Source organism: Anastrepha obliqua, chromosome 2 (genome assembly GCF_027943255.1).
Source record: "Anastrepha obliqua isolate idAnaObli1 chromosome 2, idAnaObli1_1.0, whole genome shotgun sequence".
NCBI classification, from domain to species: Eukaryota; Metazoa; Arthropoda; class Insecta; order Diptera; family Tephritidae; genus Anastrepha; species Anastrepha obliqua.
Genome location: NC_072893.1, coordinates 109,715,284 through 109,734,042, shown reverse-complemented (window position 1 = coordinate 109,734,042; position 18,759 = coordinate 109,715,284). Strand labels below are relative to the sequence as shown.

At 34.4% G+C, this 18,759-nt stretch overlaps 1 protein-coding gene across 1 annotated transcript in view; it reads right to left on the bottom strand.

Moving 5' to 3' along the window:
- Positions 1-388: 388 nt before the first annotated feature.
- Positions 389-18,759, bottom strand: part of LOC129238330 (mucin-2-like) — a 53,636-nt gene continuing 35,265 nt past the window's right edge. The window contains exons 3-5 of the mRNA XM_054873362.1: positions 1,456-1,863; positions 1,107-1,375; positions 389-999 (exon numbers count right to left, since the gene is read on the bottom strand). Coding sequence (XP_054729337.1) covers positions 790-999; positions 1,107-1,375; positions 1,456-1,863 — 887 coding nt within the window. The 3' untranslated portion in view covers positions 389-789. The remainder of the gene's footprint in view (positions 1,000-1,106; positions 1,376-1,455; positions 1,864-18,759) is intronic.

Sequence of the window (18,759 nt, the reverse complement as noted above, 5' to 3'; positions counted from 1 at the left end):
TGTTGCCTAATTTACCCGTTACTTTTCGTCTGACGAGTATAGCTTCTATCAGGGCAACAACGTGTAGTTTAACTCGAAAGTCTTCTAAAGCCTCTACTATAACGTTTGCATTTATATTGTTGAGGGCGCCTCCTATGTCTACGAAAGCAACCAAGGCAAACTCTTTGTCTGATAAACATTTTTCCACCAACCCGAGGAGCGAGGGTAAGGCGGTTTCTAATTTTGTCATAAGAAGTAAGTAAATAAGAAATCCGTTCATTCAATCTATTTCTTTGTTTAAACACCAAATTTTAAATGTTATCAAAAGTATTGTATTTTACATTTTATTGATTATAAATTATTATTTTATAGAACATAGGCGCAGAAGGTAGAAATATAATTCGTTGTAAGTGTGAAAAAATCCAAAAAATAAAAATAATTCTACTTAAATATTTGTTTACAATAATTTGTCAACAATCAACTAAATACGTATAAACAGTTTTAGCTTAAACTTAAAGTTATTCTTAGACTACTACGGAGAAAGAAACAATAATCACAAAAATTTATTACAACTATAAAATATCTCCATGAATTTCAATGAAATCAGTTTTGTTAAGTGAAATGAGGATGCGTTTTTTCAGGGAAGTCAATCTCCAAATGTGATATTTTAATGAGTATTTGTATTGCATTTATTCGCCGGTTGCATATTTGTGCTTTTTTATATCCATACATATAAAACATCATAAAGTACATCGTTTGTGTTCATATGTTTTTGCAAATCTATTAATTTGAATCTGCTGTTGCTGACAATCACTCCTTACAACCGAGACCAGCCGCCCAATTGCACATACCGCCTACTGGGTCGTAGCTCAGCCCCTTCGGACAGGTATATTCCCAGCCCACCACTCCGCCCGTTTCGAATTTCGCGCAGGAAATGAATTTCCGGCATGAGAGTGGATGCGGAAAATTGCCTTGATCCAGACACTCGATTATGCCGCGTCCATGTAAAATCACCTTCAACTGAAACCAAGTAGAACATTTGAAAAGAAAAACAATACAACCAAATAAAATGTACGAGTATACATACATATGTATATTTATACATACATATATGCTCTCCCACTCACCTGTTGTCCATCCGTATTCCCAATGACGCGCTCATTATCATCGTCATAGTAGTCGTAGTCCACAACCTGTCGTTGGCTGCTGTGGCTGGGTGTCTTTGCTGGCGCCGCTTGATTGCCGTTTAGTCTATCGAAAGTATCGCCGGCGGCATATTTGTTGGGGCGTCTACGGCTTACAGCCTGACCGCGCCTCGTTGTTGTTGGTTCTGTGGGCGTTTGCGGTGTCGGAGGTGTGTATTTTTGTGGCCTTTGCTTAACACCGACCGACTTTCCTGAAACCAGAAAACGAATTCCAATTTTCCATTTCATTTCCGTAGTTACATTTTCATAACTCAATCAAAATTTTACTTACGTTTGGGAGCAGTAAATTCAGTGGTGGCAGCTATGGTACCCATGCGTCGTGTGAAAGATTCCACAAACGTGTGATTTGGCTCAATTGGCGAATTTGATTTGGTTGTAAGTGATGGCTTCAATGGCGATGCTTTGATGCCGCTGGTTAATTCTCGGCGCGAAAGTAGTTCTTCATTGTCTTCGGAATGCTGGACAAATTGATTGAAACGATTGGTATGCACACTCGATTTTGCCACTTGATCACTGGCATCATCGACATCGAACCCATCTACGAAGAGTGTTGTGGTGAGCGTGTCAGTAGGCGCAATTGTACTTGTTGAAATTATTGTACCGACCGTGAAAGGAGAGTTGGCGGTGAGCGAAAAGCGGCGCTTGAAGAGTGGGTTCTGAGTGCGAGGCTGTTCGGTAGCTGGGTAAAATAAATAAATAAAATGACATAAATATAATAAAGAAGTAAGCAAACAGTAGACAAAAATGATATTTGTTTTTGGGTTATGATAGAGATTTTTAACAGATGTATTGCAAAATTAGAGTAGACAGAAATAGCTAAAATTGCTCAAAAAACAATAAGCGTGACAAAAGGGTTGTTGTTGTTGTTGTTGTTGTTGTTGTTGCTGTTGTAGCAGCATAAACATTCCTTGGCCGGATATACATCCGCGTCGTTCCGCTTACACAGAAGCGAATGTTGTGGAAGCAGAGAATGTTAATGCAATGAGAAGGAGCAAATGTTAAAAGAGCTTTTTTCGAGTTCTAATTTATAGATTCATAATAAGGTCATTTCAAATTCAACTTTCCTGAAGAGGTCGGAATTGCAGATATTTACCACGCGAGTGACGCGAGTGGAGGGTTTCTATATTTACTTACCACGCTAGGCCAAGAATTCAGATATTTTCTGCGTTTACCATACTATTGAGGACGTTCATAAGATTTTTCGGCACACTACTAAGGAAATCGAAGCGAATAAAATTGCGATTAAGAAGGCCGCGCGGCAGTTAGTTTGTGGTGCAGAAGCTAAAGTCGGTGGAATTATTCGTTTTGTTTTTTGGCACGTATATAATTCAGGTTCAAATCCTGAAGTCATATTTTTTTTCTTGCACATTTTTTTTTTACAATTCAAACCAGGAAAGTTTGGTAAAATTTTTGAGTTTATTTTAATTAAAATTTCTTTAAAATACTGTTTTTTGTATTTTATAAATGGAAATTTCTTTTCGGTATAAAATAGTTCATACTGGATATGACCTGATTTTTATATAAATCAATCAAAACAGAAAATATGTACATATGTCTATAATCTATTTCATCAAATCCAAATTATATTGATGAGAAAATATCATTCTAATATCCGTCCAGAAAGCCAAACGCGCATACACAGATGCATATGCATATAATTACGCATACAAACTTTCAACTAACGCAGAATATGTACATATAAAACTGCGAATCGAATAAATGAGTGATTTAGAAAATATCATTAATAATTGTAGATTAGCGCAATCGTGAAAGACTTGTCGTATATGCAGTACATCGTCTCATATTTGACTCAGGTTCAAATCCTGTGCACAGTTTTTTATTCGATATTTTTATTTCATTTTTTATATTTGGTTTAATTGAAATTGATTTAAAATAGTGTATTCAGGTTTTTCTAATACCAGTTATTTAGAAATTTATTTTCTATATAACATTATTCATTTGAATTGATTTATATGTAAAACAGCCATAAAGTCAATCATATGAATATGCATTCCTATATTTAATTTCTTCAGTCAAATCTGAACTACTTACATACACATATTGATGAGAAAATATTCTAATATCCATCCAGGAAGCCTAACGCGCATACTCACATATGTGTTTAAATATATGCACAAACCACCACCATTCTAACAAAACCCAGAACACAAGCTTCTGCGCACACTTGACACATGGGATATGTATACCCTAAGAGCAAAAAGAACCGGGAAGGTGATGTTGACTGCTTCCTTCGATTGCCAAGGCATAGTCCACCATGAGTACCTTCCATCGGGCCAGACAGTCAATAGAGAATATTATTTATCCGTTTTGAAACCTTAGAGAGATGCTGTGTGTTGCAAACCGCCGGAAATGTGAGCAAACAATTCTCAGATTTTGCATGATGATAACGCGCCATCGCACTGATCAAAGAGAATACAAATCGGCCTGCCGGGGGTGTTTGGAGGACTGGGTTAAACGTTGGCACATGTGTGTTGCTTCAGACGGGTCATATTTTGAAGAAGATAATATAAATTTGCCTTAAATTTAACTCTGTTTTGTTTAATTTAAACATTCCCGGTACTTTCTGATCATAAGGTACATACTTGCGGCTTTGCGGACAGCAATGTGTGATTCGCTGGAAGTCGCATTAACTCGCGACTGTCGCACAGTTAGAAGACATATTTACATACATATAAGGGTGCATACATACATACGGAGCCGCGGCCACTCGACATGACAAAAATTTAAGATTTATCAAATATTGGCAAATAATTCCACGCGAAATATTCCAATATTGACTATTTTCGAATGGTCGCGAAAATTGGCATATGGGCGGCTCGTTTTATGAATGAAATTGAAATATGAGCTCTAACTTATGAATGAACTTTTTGTTTTTCTTCTAAATTGTTCAGCGCAGTCGCTGATAGAATTATGGCCGCTGCGACTGCGTCTACGAATGTATTTTATTTTTGTAGTCGCCAGGCTTAGATTTTAGCTTTGGGCGACATGCGCATGTGAGGTATGTGTTTTTGTTGTGTTCTAGAACATTTTAGAATGTGCGGTGGCAAAGCGGCCATGGCGTTGCGCTTGCTGTTGCTTTTGCGTCTATCAAAGTACATATCGTGTTTTTGTAAGTACAATATTAGGAATATCGACTGGTGAAAGACAAAAGTACACGGAAGCAAGAAGGGAGAGCTGTGCTCGCGCATATACATATGCATGAATGTATGAACGTGCATGGATGTAGTAACATATGAATACAATTATTTTGTAGGAAGTTTAGAAGGCAAGTAGGTATATATGTATGTATATATGCTAGGACATAATACATACATAGAGCAGAATTGTTTTTGCACTTGTTAGGAAGAAACTCGCTAGTGCGTATGTGTATTTGTCTTGTAAGAATGTGATGTGCTGTGACTTGTGTACATACATAAGTCAAGGTTATTTGGGCATACATGCATATGTACATATGTATGAAAGGAAGATGATGTTCTTGCGCTTGTGCATTATTGTTTTTCATATAATATACAAATGTACATACCTACATATGTATGTAAATGCTGTCGAATACATAAACTATAAATTGGCATACAATATAAAATAAGTGTTGATTTATCTTAAACCGTTTTTTTTTTTCTTAATGCAAATACCTCCTATTGACATGTACATACATATTATGTATGTATGTATATTGTCATATACCATCATTTATGTACATATAGAGTATACGTTCATTTATGAATGTATGTAATGAAAAACTTCATGAATTACTTTCAGAACTTTATTAAAATTAATTCGCGTCGCGCGCATGCACAAAACCTTGGTTCACAACGCAGGCGCAGAAATAAACGCACTGCGTATTTATCCTCCCCATGTGACTCGGCATCAATTCTCGGCGCCAATTTTTTTTTTTTTTTTAAATGTGTTTTTTTTAATGTAATCGTAAAAAATTTTTAATAAATTTTATGTATCCGCTTATCATTTCAAAAGTAACAAAATGGTAAAAAAATAAGCGGTCGAAGAAATAAATGCACCGCCTATTTTTCCTCGCCACATGTTAGGCTCGATTTCAATTCCCAGTGCAAACCTTTTTTTATTAACTTTTTTTTTTTAAATTCGTTTTTTTATGTAATTAAAAAAAATTATGTAATAAATTTTACGTATTCGCTTATTATTTCAAAAAATACGAAAATAGTAAAAATTTAATTAGTTTAATGTATTTATCCTCCCCACGTGACTCGGCATCAATTCTCGGTGCAAATTTTTTTTTTTCGTTTTTAAATTTTTTTTTTTTAATGTAATCGTAAAAAAATTTTTAATAAATTTTATGTATCCGCTTATCATTTCAAAAGTAACAAAATGGTCAAAAAATAAGCAGTCGAAGAAATAAACGCACCGCCTATTTTTCCTCGCCACATGTTAGACTCGATTTCAATTCCCAGTGCAAACCTTTTTTTATTAATTTTTTTTTTAAATTCGTTTTTTTTATGTAATTAAAAAAAATTATGTAATAAATTTTACGTATTCGCTTATTATTTCAAAAAATACGAAAATAGTAAAAATTTAATTAGTTTAATGTATTTATCCTCCCCACGTGACTCGGCATCAATTCTCGGTGCAAATTTTTTTTTTTCGTTTTTAAATTTTTTTTTTTTAATGTAATCGTAAAAAAATTTTTAATAAATTTTATGTATCCGCTTATCATTTCAAAAGTAACAAAATGGTCAAAAAATAAGCAGTCGAAGAAATAAACGCACCGCCTATTTTTCCTCGCCACATGTTAGACTCGATTTCAATTCCTAGTGCAAACCTTTTTTTATTAATTTTTTTTTTTAAATTCGTTTTTTTTATGTAATTAAAAAAAATTATGTAATAAATTTTACGTATTCGCTTATTATTTCAAAAAATACGAAAATAGTAAAAATTTAATTAGTTTAATGTATTTATCCTCCCCACGTGACTCGCCATCAATTCTCGGTGCAAATTTTTTTTTTTTCGTTTTTAAATTTTTTTTTTTAATGTAATCGTAAAAAATTTTTTAATAAATTTTATGTATCCGCTTATCATTTCAAAAGTAACAAAATGGTAAAAAAATAAGCAGTCGAAGAAATAAATGCACCGCCTATTTTTCCTCGTCACATGTTAGACTCGATTTCAATTCCCAGTGCAAACCTTTTTTTATTAATTTTTTTTTTTTAAATTCGTTTTTTTTTATGTAATTAAAAAAAATTATATAATAAATTTTACGTATTCGCTTATTATTTCAAAAAATACGAAAATAGTAAAAATTTAATTAGTTTAATGTATTTATCCTCCCCACGTGACTCGCCATCAATTCTCGGTGCAATTTTTTTTTTTTTCGTTTTTAAATTTTTTTTTGTAATGTAATCGTAAAAAAATTTTTAATAAATTTTATGTATCCGCTTATCATTTCAAAAGTAACAAAATGGTAAAAAAATAAGCAGTCGAAGAAATAAACGCAATAAACGTGTGTTGAGGTGAAAGATGTGTGGTGTTTCTAATTTTTGTGTGGGCAAAAGTCAGTGAGGTGTCTATAAACTCGGTGTGCTAAATGACCTTATTACAAATCTTTCAGATCTCAATTGTACTAAAAAAAGCTTACAGTAACATTTGCACCTTCTCATTGCATTAACATTCTCTGCTATTACCATAACAAACACAGGGACACCTAATAAATACATTCTTTCAAAAAAAGATCGGGAATTGTTCATTTAAAAAGCGCACGATACACATATGGGCATTTTCACGGTAACGGACGCGACATTTGTACGCTTTTAAGTGCGTCCAAAACAATGAAGACAAAGTAAAAGTTTATATATATTGATATTATTTTAAAGGGCTGACGGAGTGCTAGATTTTAATATATACGAGAAAGATCTTTTACAAATAAGTACGTAGTTATAAACAATTATAAAGTGATACGGACGCGACAAAAAATACAATAGAAGTTTTTTTGAGGCGCATTCAGAAATATACAAAATTCAGCAAATTAAGGATTTTTATATATATACAATATATATGTTAATAAATGCGAACAGATGACTGTTATTCGTAGGTTTATGAAATATGATAATTTTCTCTTCGTTTTTTTTAATTGAGTATAGAAGAAATACGGACGCGACATAGCGGACGCGACAAAATTTTCCATGAGCTAGGAAATATAATTTTTTTCATTATAACACTTTAATTTTATTGAAAATAAAAACTAAAGTAATATTACAGTAAAAACGACTTAAAAAATTAAGAAGAAAGTTATTAGTTTTTAGGATGGTATATTTTAATTATTTTCTTTAATGAATAGGCCGTCCGAGCAACTTCAATACATTTACTGTCGAAATATGAAAACCAATGCATACTTTTAACTCCTTTGATATTTGGAACATTTTGCCATAACTCTGACAGTTGATTAGAAAAACTATCAATTTGTGTTCCAGAGATATACAAAATTTTAACTCCATCAATGTTGTTCTTAGCACATTCATAGAAGCATAAGGCATCACCGAGAATGATATTTCTTGCTTTAACGATTTGCCAGACTTTTCGTTTAACTACGGCACCTATTCCGTCTACAGCACCTTTGCCATGTTGGTAGCTGAATCTGAATTAAGTCGCTTAAAGGACCAATAGTGTAGTTTAAAGTTATGCGATCGTCTACTTTTCTCCATTGTTTCCATTTGATTTGCGTATCAGATTGATTAATAAACTGTATTGGAAATAGATCGACTTTAATATCGCGTACACAGTTGTCACAAGTATTAGCCATGCACTTTTCATTCATAACGTCGCAGCAAACTGATGTAAGAAATAAATCAGCTTTGGCAGGAATCTGCGGTATAATCTTTGCACAGCCTTCTAGTAAAAAAATAAAATTGGCATGGTACTTACAGATACACATATTGTGTCGTAAATTATTGATTAACTGAATGTAAGTTGGCTTAGAACGAATAAAAATAGTTTTGCAGACTTTTTCCTCGGTATATTCGGCTTTGAAGAGTTGATATGCTTCTGTTAAGGTCATAAGCATAAAACGTTTTGAGACTACTTTCCAATTGATTAGCATTGTATCCTTTCTCCCAGGAGCTTGAACGCTGATTCCATCTTGCAAAAATAATTTTTCAATTAATTTTTCACGCATCAGGCTTTTTCTCTCTTCTTCTATTTCATTGTTATCGCTTTTCTTGTTTCTTTTGCCGTTTTTGCCATCTATAAAATTTTAATCTTGTGCAATCTCTACGACTTTATTTAAAATTTAAGGTTCGCGGTAACGGACGGGACGAATTTCAAACACCAATAAATTTTTTTAATCGTTTTTGTGGAGAGTCAATGGCTACTTTTCTTAAGTGAAATAAGTTATTTGCTTAAAGTCTGAAAGCAATTTATACTTCAACACTTTTTGCACTAATGAGAACAATAAATGCTATTTATATAAGCAGAAGTAATAAAAAAAAAACTACCGTAATTCGATCTCCACTAAGTCTCTCTGCTTGTTAAACATTATGTTACTATCAGTAGAAGATTTTTAAATTATAAAAACATCATAGTATTGCTTTGAATAAGGGTATATTACAAGGAAAAAAGTTGGTATATTTGGTCAAAAGAGTTAGATTTGTGTAAATTTTGTATATTCGTTGTATATTTCGGCTCAAAATTAAAAGAAAAGAAAAATTCTTTTATATTTATAAAGTAAACACATTTGAGATTTATTATTCATCAACAAAAAGTTTTCAGGAACAGTTTGAGTTTTGCACTCGTGGTTGACCTTTTTGTGAAAATGCCCATATGTCTACAGTTTTTGTGTTGGAATATTGGTAAAACTGTCCTCTATAGTGTCGCACAGTTTGAGCTTGATCTGTCAATTAGCTTGCTCTTGGCATTTAATAATATCAGTCAACCGTAGGTGTACGATTTTTACTATGGATAAAAATATCGAACAAAGAATTTGTCTTAAATTTTGTGTTTTGAACGGTATTTCGTGTGCTGAACCATTGAAAATGTTGCAGAAAGCCTATGGCGAGTGTACTTTATCAAAAAACACGGCTCTACGAGTGGTAAGGGCCTTTTGTAGAGGGCCGAGAAGTCGTGAAAGATTTGCCCCGATCTGGTCGCTCATCAACGTCTTCAACGGATGAAAACGTCGACAAAGTCAAAGAAATACTGCAAGAAAACTATCATTTATGTTCGAGGGTGGTAGCTCGTCACCTTAGCGTGTCTCACGAATCAATTCGCAACATTTTACACCATCACACAGTGGTCCGGCGGCCGGACAAAATTCAACTTTTCAACATTTTTGAAATAAAAATATGATAATGCAGATGTTTTCCTAAATATTCAAGGTAGATTTCCTGAAAATATTACTTAATTTAAAAAATTTTTCATTGTAGTTTTTTGACTTTAAACATGAAAATGTATGCAAATCGTACTTCATAGAAGAGTTTCATTTTCATGTCTGCAAATAAATATTACCATTTGATTGTTAACCAAATATTGATAAAAAAAGATAATTGAACATATTAACGGAAACAGTAATAATTCTCTTAAGTTGTGGTACAAAATCCAATTTTTTTTTTTGAAATTTCAAAATTTTTCGAAAATTCTTCGAAAATTTTTTTTTTTAAAGATCATTTTTTCGAGTGATCCACACCGGTCCACTTGAACTCAACATGAGTGATGTAGCCACATATTTCAGCTATGATCTCAAACTGAAACCTGTTGCGCAAAGTTGCGCAAATTAAAAATAATGTAGCTTTTGTGCATTTACCCACAGGCAAAACGTTACATATGGCTTATGCAATTTTGCGTAAAAGACAGAAAAAGACATCACAGACCCCATCAGCATTAAGAGACAACTAAAAAAACAATGACAGATTTATTAAATGCTTTGCTTTGTTCATCAGATGTAGTTATAATTACAAAAACTAAGGTTCCGAAAAACAAGCCAAAACCATTTTCAAGAATTTGAAACCGAGTATTCTGAATCATAAAAAAAATTAAAAATGAAAAACAAAAAAACAACTAAATATCCAAAAAATTTAAAAACTAAAACAAAAAAAAAAATTTTAATTAAAAATAAAAAAAAATTAAAAAAAAAAAAAATTAAAAAATTAAAAAAAAAAAAAATAAAAAATAAAAAAAATCTAAAACCAAAAAAAAAAAATGAGGAGAGAATAACCTTACCGTAAACCTCCACGTGGTACTCTCTGGGGTCGTGAAAAATGTAAAAATGAACTCACCAGTTAATAATGGAAGTAACAATGTATTTATAGTATTCAATGAATTTAAAATTTGCTAAAACTAAGGTCAGGTTCGTCATCACTGATCCTTAAAACCCCTAAATATATGTTTTCAGCTTAATTAAATGAGTTTTTGAATTTTGTCCGCCAACGCCTTCTGGTCGGACCACTGTGCATCAGTTGGGCATGGCTGATGCATGGCTGCTGAATGGCGTTATCCACATGAGCCCAAAAAACCACGTCAAGGTCGGTTAAAAGTGAAAGTATGCTACTCGTTTTCTTTGATTATCATGGTGTTGTGCACTCGGAATTTGTTCCAAATGGTTCTACGGTAAATAAAGTATATGTGTATAGGAAACGGCCTAATTTGTGGAAAGAAAACTCATGGATCATGATAACCCACCGTCTCACAAGGCGCATATTGTGAACAGTTTTTTGACCAAAAACTCGACAAATATCATCGAACAACCACCGTATTCACTGGATTTAGCCACCTATGACTTTTTCCTTTACCCAAAACTTAAATTACCACTCCGCGAACGCCGCTTTGAGTCGTTAGAGGCTATTAAGGAGAATTCGCTGAAGGAGCTGAAGAATATCTCTTCAAACGCGTTTAAAAAGTGCTTTGATGACTGGACTAATCGTTGACATATGTGTATTGCTTCGAATGGAGCCTATTTTGAAGGTGACAAATTACAGTACAATCGTGATAATCCGACATTTCTTAATCCGACACGTTCGGTAATCCGACAACCTCATAACGTCTATGGATGCAATTGGCATTATTTTATTTTGATCAGTCTTAGCAGAGCAGCAGAGGGGGATTGTGTTTTGTCATTAAATTTGAACGACGCCAGTTCTCTCGCGATTTCTGACGGTGTTGATGTGATTTTTTCTGTCTTTTCGTGTCGTTATTTTCTGTTTTGGTTTTACTTAGTGATGGCATCGACGTCAAACAAACGTAAACATACAACACATACGCTGAATGATAAATGGGCCATAATTCAGCGAAACGAGCGTGGTGAAACACTTCTTTACCTAAGTGGGATCTACGGAGTCGGGCGAGCTACTATATATGACATAGTGAGGCGCAAAGATAAAATTGAAAAGTTCATAAAATCTGTCGTAAGTTAATCGGGAAACCGAAAAACTTTTAAGAGTGGTGAATTCCCAGAAGTTGAAGAAGCATTACATGTCTGGTTTCAACAACAAAGAAATAGGAACACACCAATATCAAATTTTAAAAGAAAAGGTGAAATTTTAAAAGAAAAGGCGAAATTTTTAAGAAGGATGATTTCCGTGCTAGTGACGGCTGGCTTGACAATTTTAAATCCCGTTTCGGCATACGATTTCTCCAAGTGAGTGGGGAAAAGCTTTCTGCGGACGAATCACAAATCGAAAATTTTAAAGCCAAACTCAGAGAAAAAATTTTAGAAGCTGGCTTTACTCCTGACCAGGTCTATGATGCAGATGAGACAGGTTTAAATTGGCGTCAACTGCCGACCAAAACCTTTTTTACACATGGTGAAGTCGGCGCACCCGGTCGAAAGCTCAGAAAAGAACGCTTAACTTTGATGCCCTGCACAAATGCCTCAGGCAGGCATAATTTGAAACTTTTAGCTGTAGGAAAATTCAAAAGGCCGCGTTCTTTTAAAAATTTTAAATTAGAAACCCTCCCTGTTGTTTACAAATCTCAAAGCCGAGCATCGGTTTCACGTGAAGTTTTTAAAGAGTGGTACACCGAAAATTTTGTTCCTGCAGTTAAAGAATTTTTAACAAAAAATGATCTTCCCATAAAAGCTCTGCTTTTATTGGATAATGCAACAGGACACCCGATCGATGATGAAGAAAACATGAAAGTAAAAACTTGAGATGGGTACATCGAGATCATGTTTCTACCAAAAAACACTACTGCCTTGATACAGCCCCTCGATCAGAATGTAATAAAAACCATGAAAATGCACTATAAAAAACGATTATTAATGGATATAGTGAGTGACGCACAAAGTGACATTTCAGAGGCTTTGAAAAGGTTTGATATTAAAAATGCAGTGATAAATTCAGCCTATGCTTGGGATCAAGTATCAACTTCCAACATTGTTAAATCGTGGAAAAACGTTTGGCCAGACAATCCTTTATTAGAACAGTTACCAGATAATCAGGATGAAACTGACGAACAGTTTTTAGATTCTCTGTCTATGGTTTGTTCCTATCAAAATGTCAAGTTTAGTTCGAATGAGGGACTACCGCGTGAAGACTTAGAAAATTGGTTGTTAGAGGCAGATCTTAATGCCGATTTCACCGATGACGAGATAACTGAAGAATTAACGGCAGCTCAAAATGACCCGGAAGATGCAGGCCGCACAAATGACGAGGTTGAGGTGTCTTCGACGCAATTCACTGTCAGCAGTGATGAGGCCACTTTGGCTGGTTTTTACATATGTATTTACAATAATGTATATACTTAAGTTCATATTTTATATTAACTGCATATGTATTAAAAAACTAACAATTTTGCGTGTAATTATTTTCTTAAGTTTAGCAGTTACGTTTTTGTTCCCCCACTAAAAGATATATTAATAAAAAGATTATTTTTGCATTATGCATTTTGATCATAATTTTCGAATTAACATTGATTAAATGGAACATTCGGTAGTCCGGAATATTTTATAATCCGACAACGAGTCGGCCCCGTATGTGTCGGACTATCACGATTGGACTGTAAATGTTGATGATTAAACCATTAATTTGCGTTCTACTGAACAATTGCCGGTACTGTTTTGACAGAATTTATGATGAAATAAAAAAAAAAGTTGACAAATTTTCTTGTATTTTTTATAAATTTATCTGGAGTCTTATGAATTCACCTTGTATTTGTACTAGTGATCTTATACTTTCGGCGTTTTGCTGTTTCCTTCACTGCCAATATAAATAAAAGTCGTATACGCTCAATTTTACTTAAAATAAATAAAAATGCTAAATACAAAATTCGTTTCTGTGACTGTATTTTTAAAAGATGACACCGCGTGAAATCGGTTTTGTAACTGGAAAGTGACTAGACACTTTTTACAATTTTTAGTGCACAGAAATCGAATCTGGTTTTCCATTGCATATCAAATTTACAAAAGTTGAGGTCAGAGCGAGAGAAGGTGTTTGTATACTATCAGAGAATTTTAATGCATTAACATTCTCTGATACTATACATGCGCTAACAGAAAACTGTAAACAAGTACACACATATGTAAATTAACATTTTGCATGCGCCAGCGAACACAACTGTGAACAGATTGTTAATATACTTTTTATCATCTTCATAATTAAGATTTGACGTTTTTAATATAACTAAGTTGCTGTAGTAAATTGCATAAACTCGACTTTATTCCACCATAATTTTTCAAAATGCAGTTGCTTCGAAAAAAATTTTACATTAGCAATTTCTAAGGGGGTAATGCATTTTCTTCTTGATAAAATTAATTATATGAATGTATATCTATCTATTCTATGTATAGCTATCTATTCTTAATTCAAATACCTCTGAATTAGCGTCTGCAACTAAAGAGGAGTTGATAGTTATAGGTATGTACAAGTATGTGCAGGTGTAGGTGTCAATATATAAAAAACTTAACATTCGCCTGCTACATGATTTTCATATTAATAATCTCTTCTTCTCGGTGAGCGATGTATTACTATGGCAAAGTTCAGCCATGCAGGTGTTTAGCTCATAATTAACTGCTGATGCAACGATGCGATTTGTTGTTATTTAAATTGCAATTTTCAATTGCATGCAAAACTTTTTAAATCATAGCTTCGTGATCAGATGTGTCTATGCGAATATTTATATTACTCATGAATATATAAATGTCTGTATATAATGAAAATAAGAGAAAATCTTAATTGGCAGTTCACCTTGGCGACGCCAAATAAATACATTTTGCGATAGCGAGAAAGATAAGTAGAAAAGTTGGCAGTTATAAAAAAGGTGTGCAATAAACACAAATCTCGTATTTCAAGCATCAGCTGGTCAGCGACTTTAGCGGCGTGTTGATTGATAAGCGTTTAAATTGGGTTCATTTATAGTTTCAAGAGACAGCCGCAAAACATTTAGTGTCCAATCAGTTAGCTTTGACCGAAATTTTGTTAAGTGGTGGTTGATGCTATTAATTTTGGGGAGATGTATAAATTATTGTATGTTTATGCAAACATTTATAAAAAAAAAAATATAAAAAATTATAGAATTTTGGATTCAGTTAAGCAGATGTAGGTAGGAGAAATAGTTGAAGTAACACTCCGGCACTCCCCAAGTTACACTAAAGCGCCGTTTTTATACCATTAAGAGACCTCCAGAAAGGCAGAGCTGTTGATGTAATATAGCAGATTGATGAGATTTAGGTTGGCACACTGCCCCAGGCTGTCGAAGAAAGGAGTTCCCAATAATCTCAAGCGTCTAGATGCCAAACCTGGGCATTTACAGAGAAAGTGCTCAACAGTCTCCTTCTTTTAAAGGTCCACAGACAACAACTTTCCCGCGTGTGTACCGATCGAGTTTGGAAATTGAATGGCGTGGAGTGTCCAGTAAATTCTGAGTCCTCAGCCTATTGTACTACGCTTTCCTGAGAAATCAGTTGTGCAGTTCCCCTTTAACAACTGTCAAGGGGATGCCGTTGAATGAAACCAATTCAGTCCCTTTCCTGACAAGCTTATCAGCGATTTCAATTCCTGCTATGTTTTTATGCCTCGGAAAACAGATCAGAGAAATGTTACCTGCACACCTAAGAGATTCGATCTCTACCTAGTTGGATCCACTAGTTTGGATCTGCACAATGGCGTCATCAAAGCCTTGATAGCGACTTGGCTATCGGAGAAAATATTATATCTCCCTTGCTCTCAAGTTCTCTATGCATTTTGCCTGTCTGCAGGGTCACAAAGACTTCTGCCTGAAAAACCATAGCAGTATTTGGCAAATTTTAGGAAATAAATAAATTGGCATACTCTGAGAAAATCCCTGTTCCGACTCCCGATTTCATCTTGGAGCCATAAGTGAAGACAGAGGTGCCAGCTTCGTTGCAGATTTTCCCCTCGTACCAATTATGCCTACTTGGAAAGATTGCCTACTACCTAAGCAGATGCAGTGAAATTAAAACTAGTACTGTGGGCAAAAAGTAAGGTGAATTTGGTTGTAAAATGAAAAATCTTTATTTATTCTTGTAAATCAATTTCATCCCCTTCAAAATAATCCGCTCTCGATGAAATACACTTATGCCAACGATTTTTCCAATCCCCGAAACATGCCAAATAGTCCATTTCCGGTATAGTCATCAGCACCTTCTTCGATTAAGCTTTTACCTCCTCAATCGACTCGAAACGCGTTCCCCGGAGTGGTCTCTTGAGTTTTGGGAATAGCCAGAAGTTACACGGAGCCAAATCAGGTGAATACGTTGGTTGCGGAACGATATGCGTGGAATTTTTGGCGAAATGGTCACGAAGAACGAGTGCAGTGTGAGACGGCGCATTATCGTGATGCGAAAACCAAGAGTTGTTGGCCCATAATTCTGGTCTTTTTAGACGAATTGCTTCACGTAAACGACGCATAACGCTCAAATAATATTCTTTATTAACAGTTTGGCCAGGTGGAAGGAATTCATAGTGCACCACACCACGAAAATCGAAAAAAACTGTCATTATGACCTTTATTTTTGAAGGACTTTGACGTGCTCTTTTCGGTCTGACCTCGCCTTTAGCACGATATTCGCTTGATTGGTTGTTTCAGAGTCGTAAGCATAAATCCAAGTCTCGTCTCCCGTAATGATGCATTTGAGCTTGTCCTGATAGTCTAAAAGCATTGTTTCACACACATCAACGCGACGACTTTTTCCAAGAAATTGAGGGTTTTCGGTACCAAACGAGATTTGACTTTTCGTAGGCCCAAATGGTCTTTCAAAATGGTTTTCACAGATCCTTCTGATATTCCGATCATATCAGTAAGGTCTTTAACAATCAACCGACGATTTTTGAGCACTAACTCCTTCACTTTATTGACGTGTTGGTCATCTGTTGACGTCGATGGTCGTCCGGAGCGCTCCAAGTCATCAACACGTTCTCGACCCTCTTTGAAGTCTTTGTACCACTTATAAACATTTTTCTGCGCCATGGTCGAATCACCAAATGCCTTCTGCAACATGCTAAACGTTTCCCCAGCCGAAATTTCATTCCGCAAACAAAATTTGATGGCACTTCTCTGCTCAATCAAATCAGACATTGTAAAAATCGAAAAATGCACTCTTGGTCGTTTGGTAAACACAAGCGTAAATATATTACTGATAATGACATTCACATGAAAGTTGGCCCAGATGTTATTAACAGTGCTGCCAACTCATGAAAAAAATAACTAGAGCGAAATTTTAATCCCGCGAAGTTTGACAAATAGATTCACCTTACTTTTTGCCCACAGCAGTATATGAACTTGTTTTCTAAAATACTACATACTAAAAGTTTTAACATTTAAGAACTTTTTTAGATTTCTCTTTTCTTTCAAGTATTTGTTCAAAAATGATTGGCAGTTCATCTTTTATGATCGATTTAGGTAGGTACACGGAATTTGACTTAACAGCTTAGCAAAAAAGAATTTTTACAATTCAAAATCAATGTTTTGTAAAGCGTCCTTTTTCCTGTTCTAAAATTCAAAACGGTTCAGTTTACTCCATTTTTATGGAGAATTATTATAAAAACTTAAGTATTTATTGATTATAAAGCACACAAGAAATTAAGAAGAATTAAGAGCATAATAAATGGAGACAACTTATTCCGCGTGATAAGGGAATTTAACTGTCGTCACTTCAATAGCGAAATCCATTGCAATTATCTTCAATAAATGTTTGAAGAAGCTGAGTGCATGCGGCACTAAAGGAATGCCTTTAAAACTCTCTTTTTAGCTACCTAACGGGGAGGAAATTATTTGTAAAAATGGTAAATTACGTTAATACTTGGTCTGGAATTCCCCAACGGACACACTGTGGGCCCCTTCTCTTCTTAATTTTCATAAGTGCATTACTAGAAGTATTTCAATCTGTCAGATTTTTAATATTTGCAGATAATGCTATGTTTTTTTTACAAATCCGCTGTATTTACGATTGTAAAAACTTCCAAAGGATCTTAAACATTTACAAGAATGGTGTATCTTGAACCACCTACATTTGAATACCGACAAATTCTGCGTGGTTTCATACAGGAAAAAACACAATCCATTGGAAGACTTTTATAAAGGGCTTTAATATGAAGACTTTTCTGATCCCTTGACTTGTGAGCACTCTACGACTCTTTAGTTCGAAGCCGACTAGATTATTGCTCATTAATATGGGACCCATGCTATTGCCATGTACAAAAAAAAACGATCGAAAAGGTCCAAAAAGTTTTTACTAAATTTGCGTTGCATAAACTGCGCTGGCCCGAAGGTCTCCCTAGTTAAATAGGGACTTGATTGAGAGAGATTAGGTATAATAATAACAATCTCAATTTTGTTAAGCTTAGTTCCAATTTATAATTCGAAAAATGTTGAATGCCTTTAGGTTTAAAAAATTTGATTTTGCAATTGAGCTACAAATAATTTATTATTTCTGCAAGCTGAAAGATGACTCGCCAGAAAACACACTCTCCGTGAATGTGCCGCTCTCTTTAAGCTAAAACTTGTTCCCAGGTCTTGTGACCCCATTATTTCAAGTTTACTGCTATAAGTAGACATATCCTACATCATTAACATTTTTAAGAAGAATAATACTGTACGGTACTGGGCATTCACGTAGCAACGGTTAAATAAATTCTATCTTCAATTTCACAGCAATGGTTAGGTTATTTGGGAATCCGCACTTGGTGGTCATGTGGCCATTTGGTTCAGTGACCTGTTACGCTGGCAAAATTGAGGGGTAAGCGCCGCAGAAATGTTACCAGCTCGCTTAGCTTCTCGCTTGATTCCAAAAATTAGTAGCTCAATAGAACTTTAATATTTGGACTCGATCTCTTAGGCCCAGTCTCAGATGGATTCTTTGCTTATAAACAATTATTGAAAATTCTTCTTCGTCACGCTCACTTATGTAGCGAGCCGATCTAAGGCTCCGGAGCACTGCTATTGTAATGAGATATTTAATGTATCATCTGCTTTTAAAAATCTTTTATATTACCTTTCAAAAATGTAACTTCCTAAAGCAATACTGTTTGTAAGGTAAAGGTAAAGTAATGCATTTTTTAGTTTAGTTAAACAATTTTCTTCTTATTTTCAAGTATTAGTTAAAAAAATTCTCGTCTTATCAACACAAATTAAGCCACATACC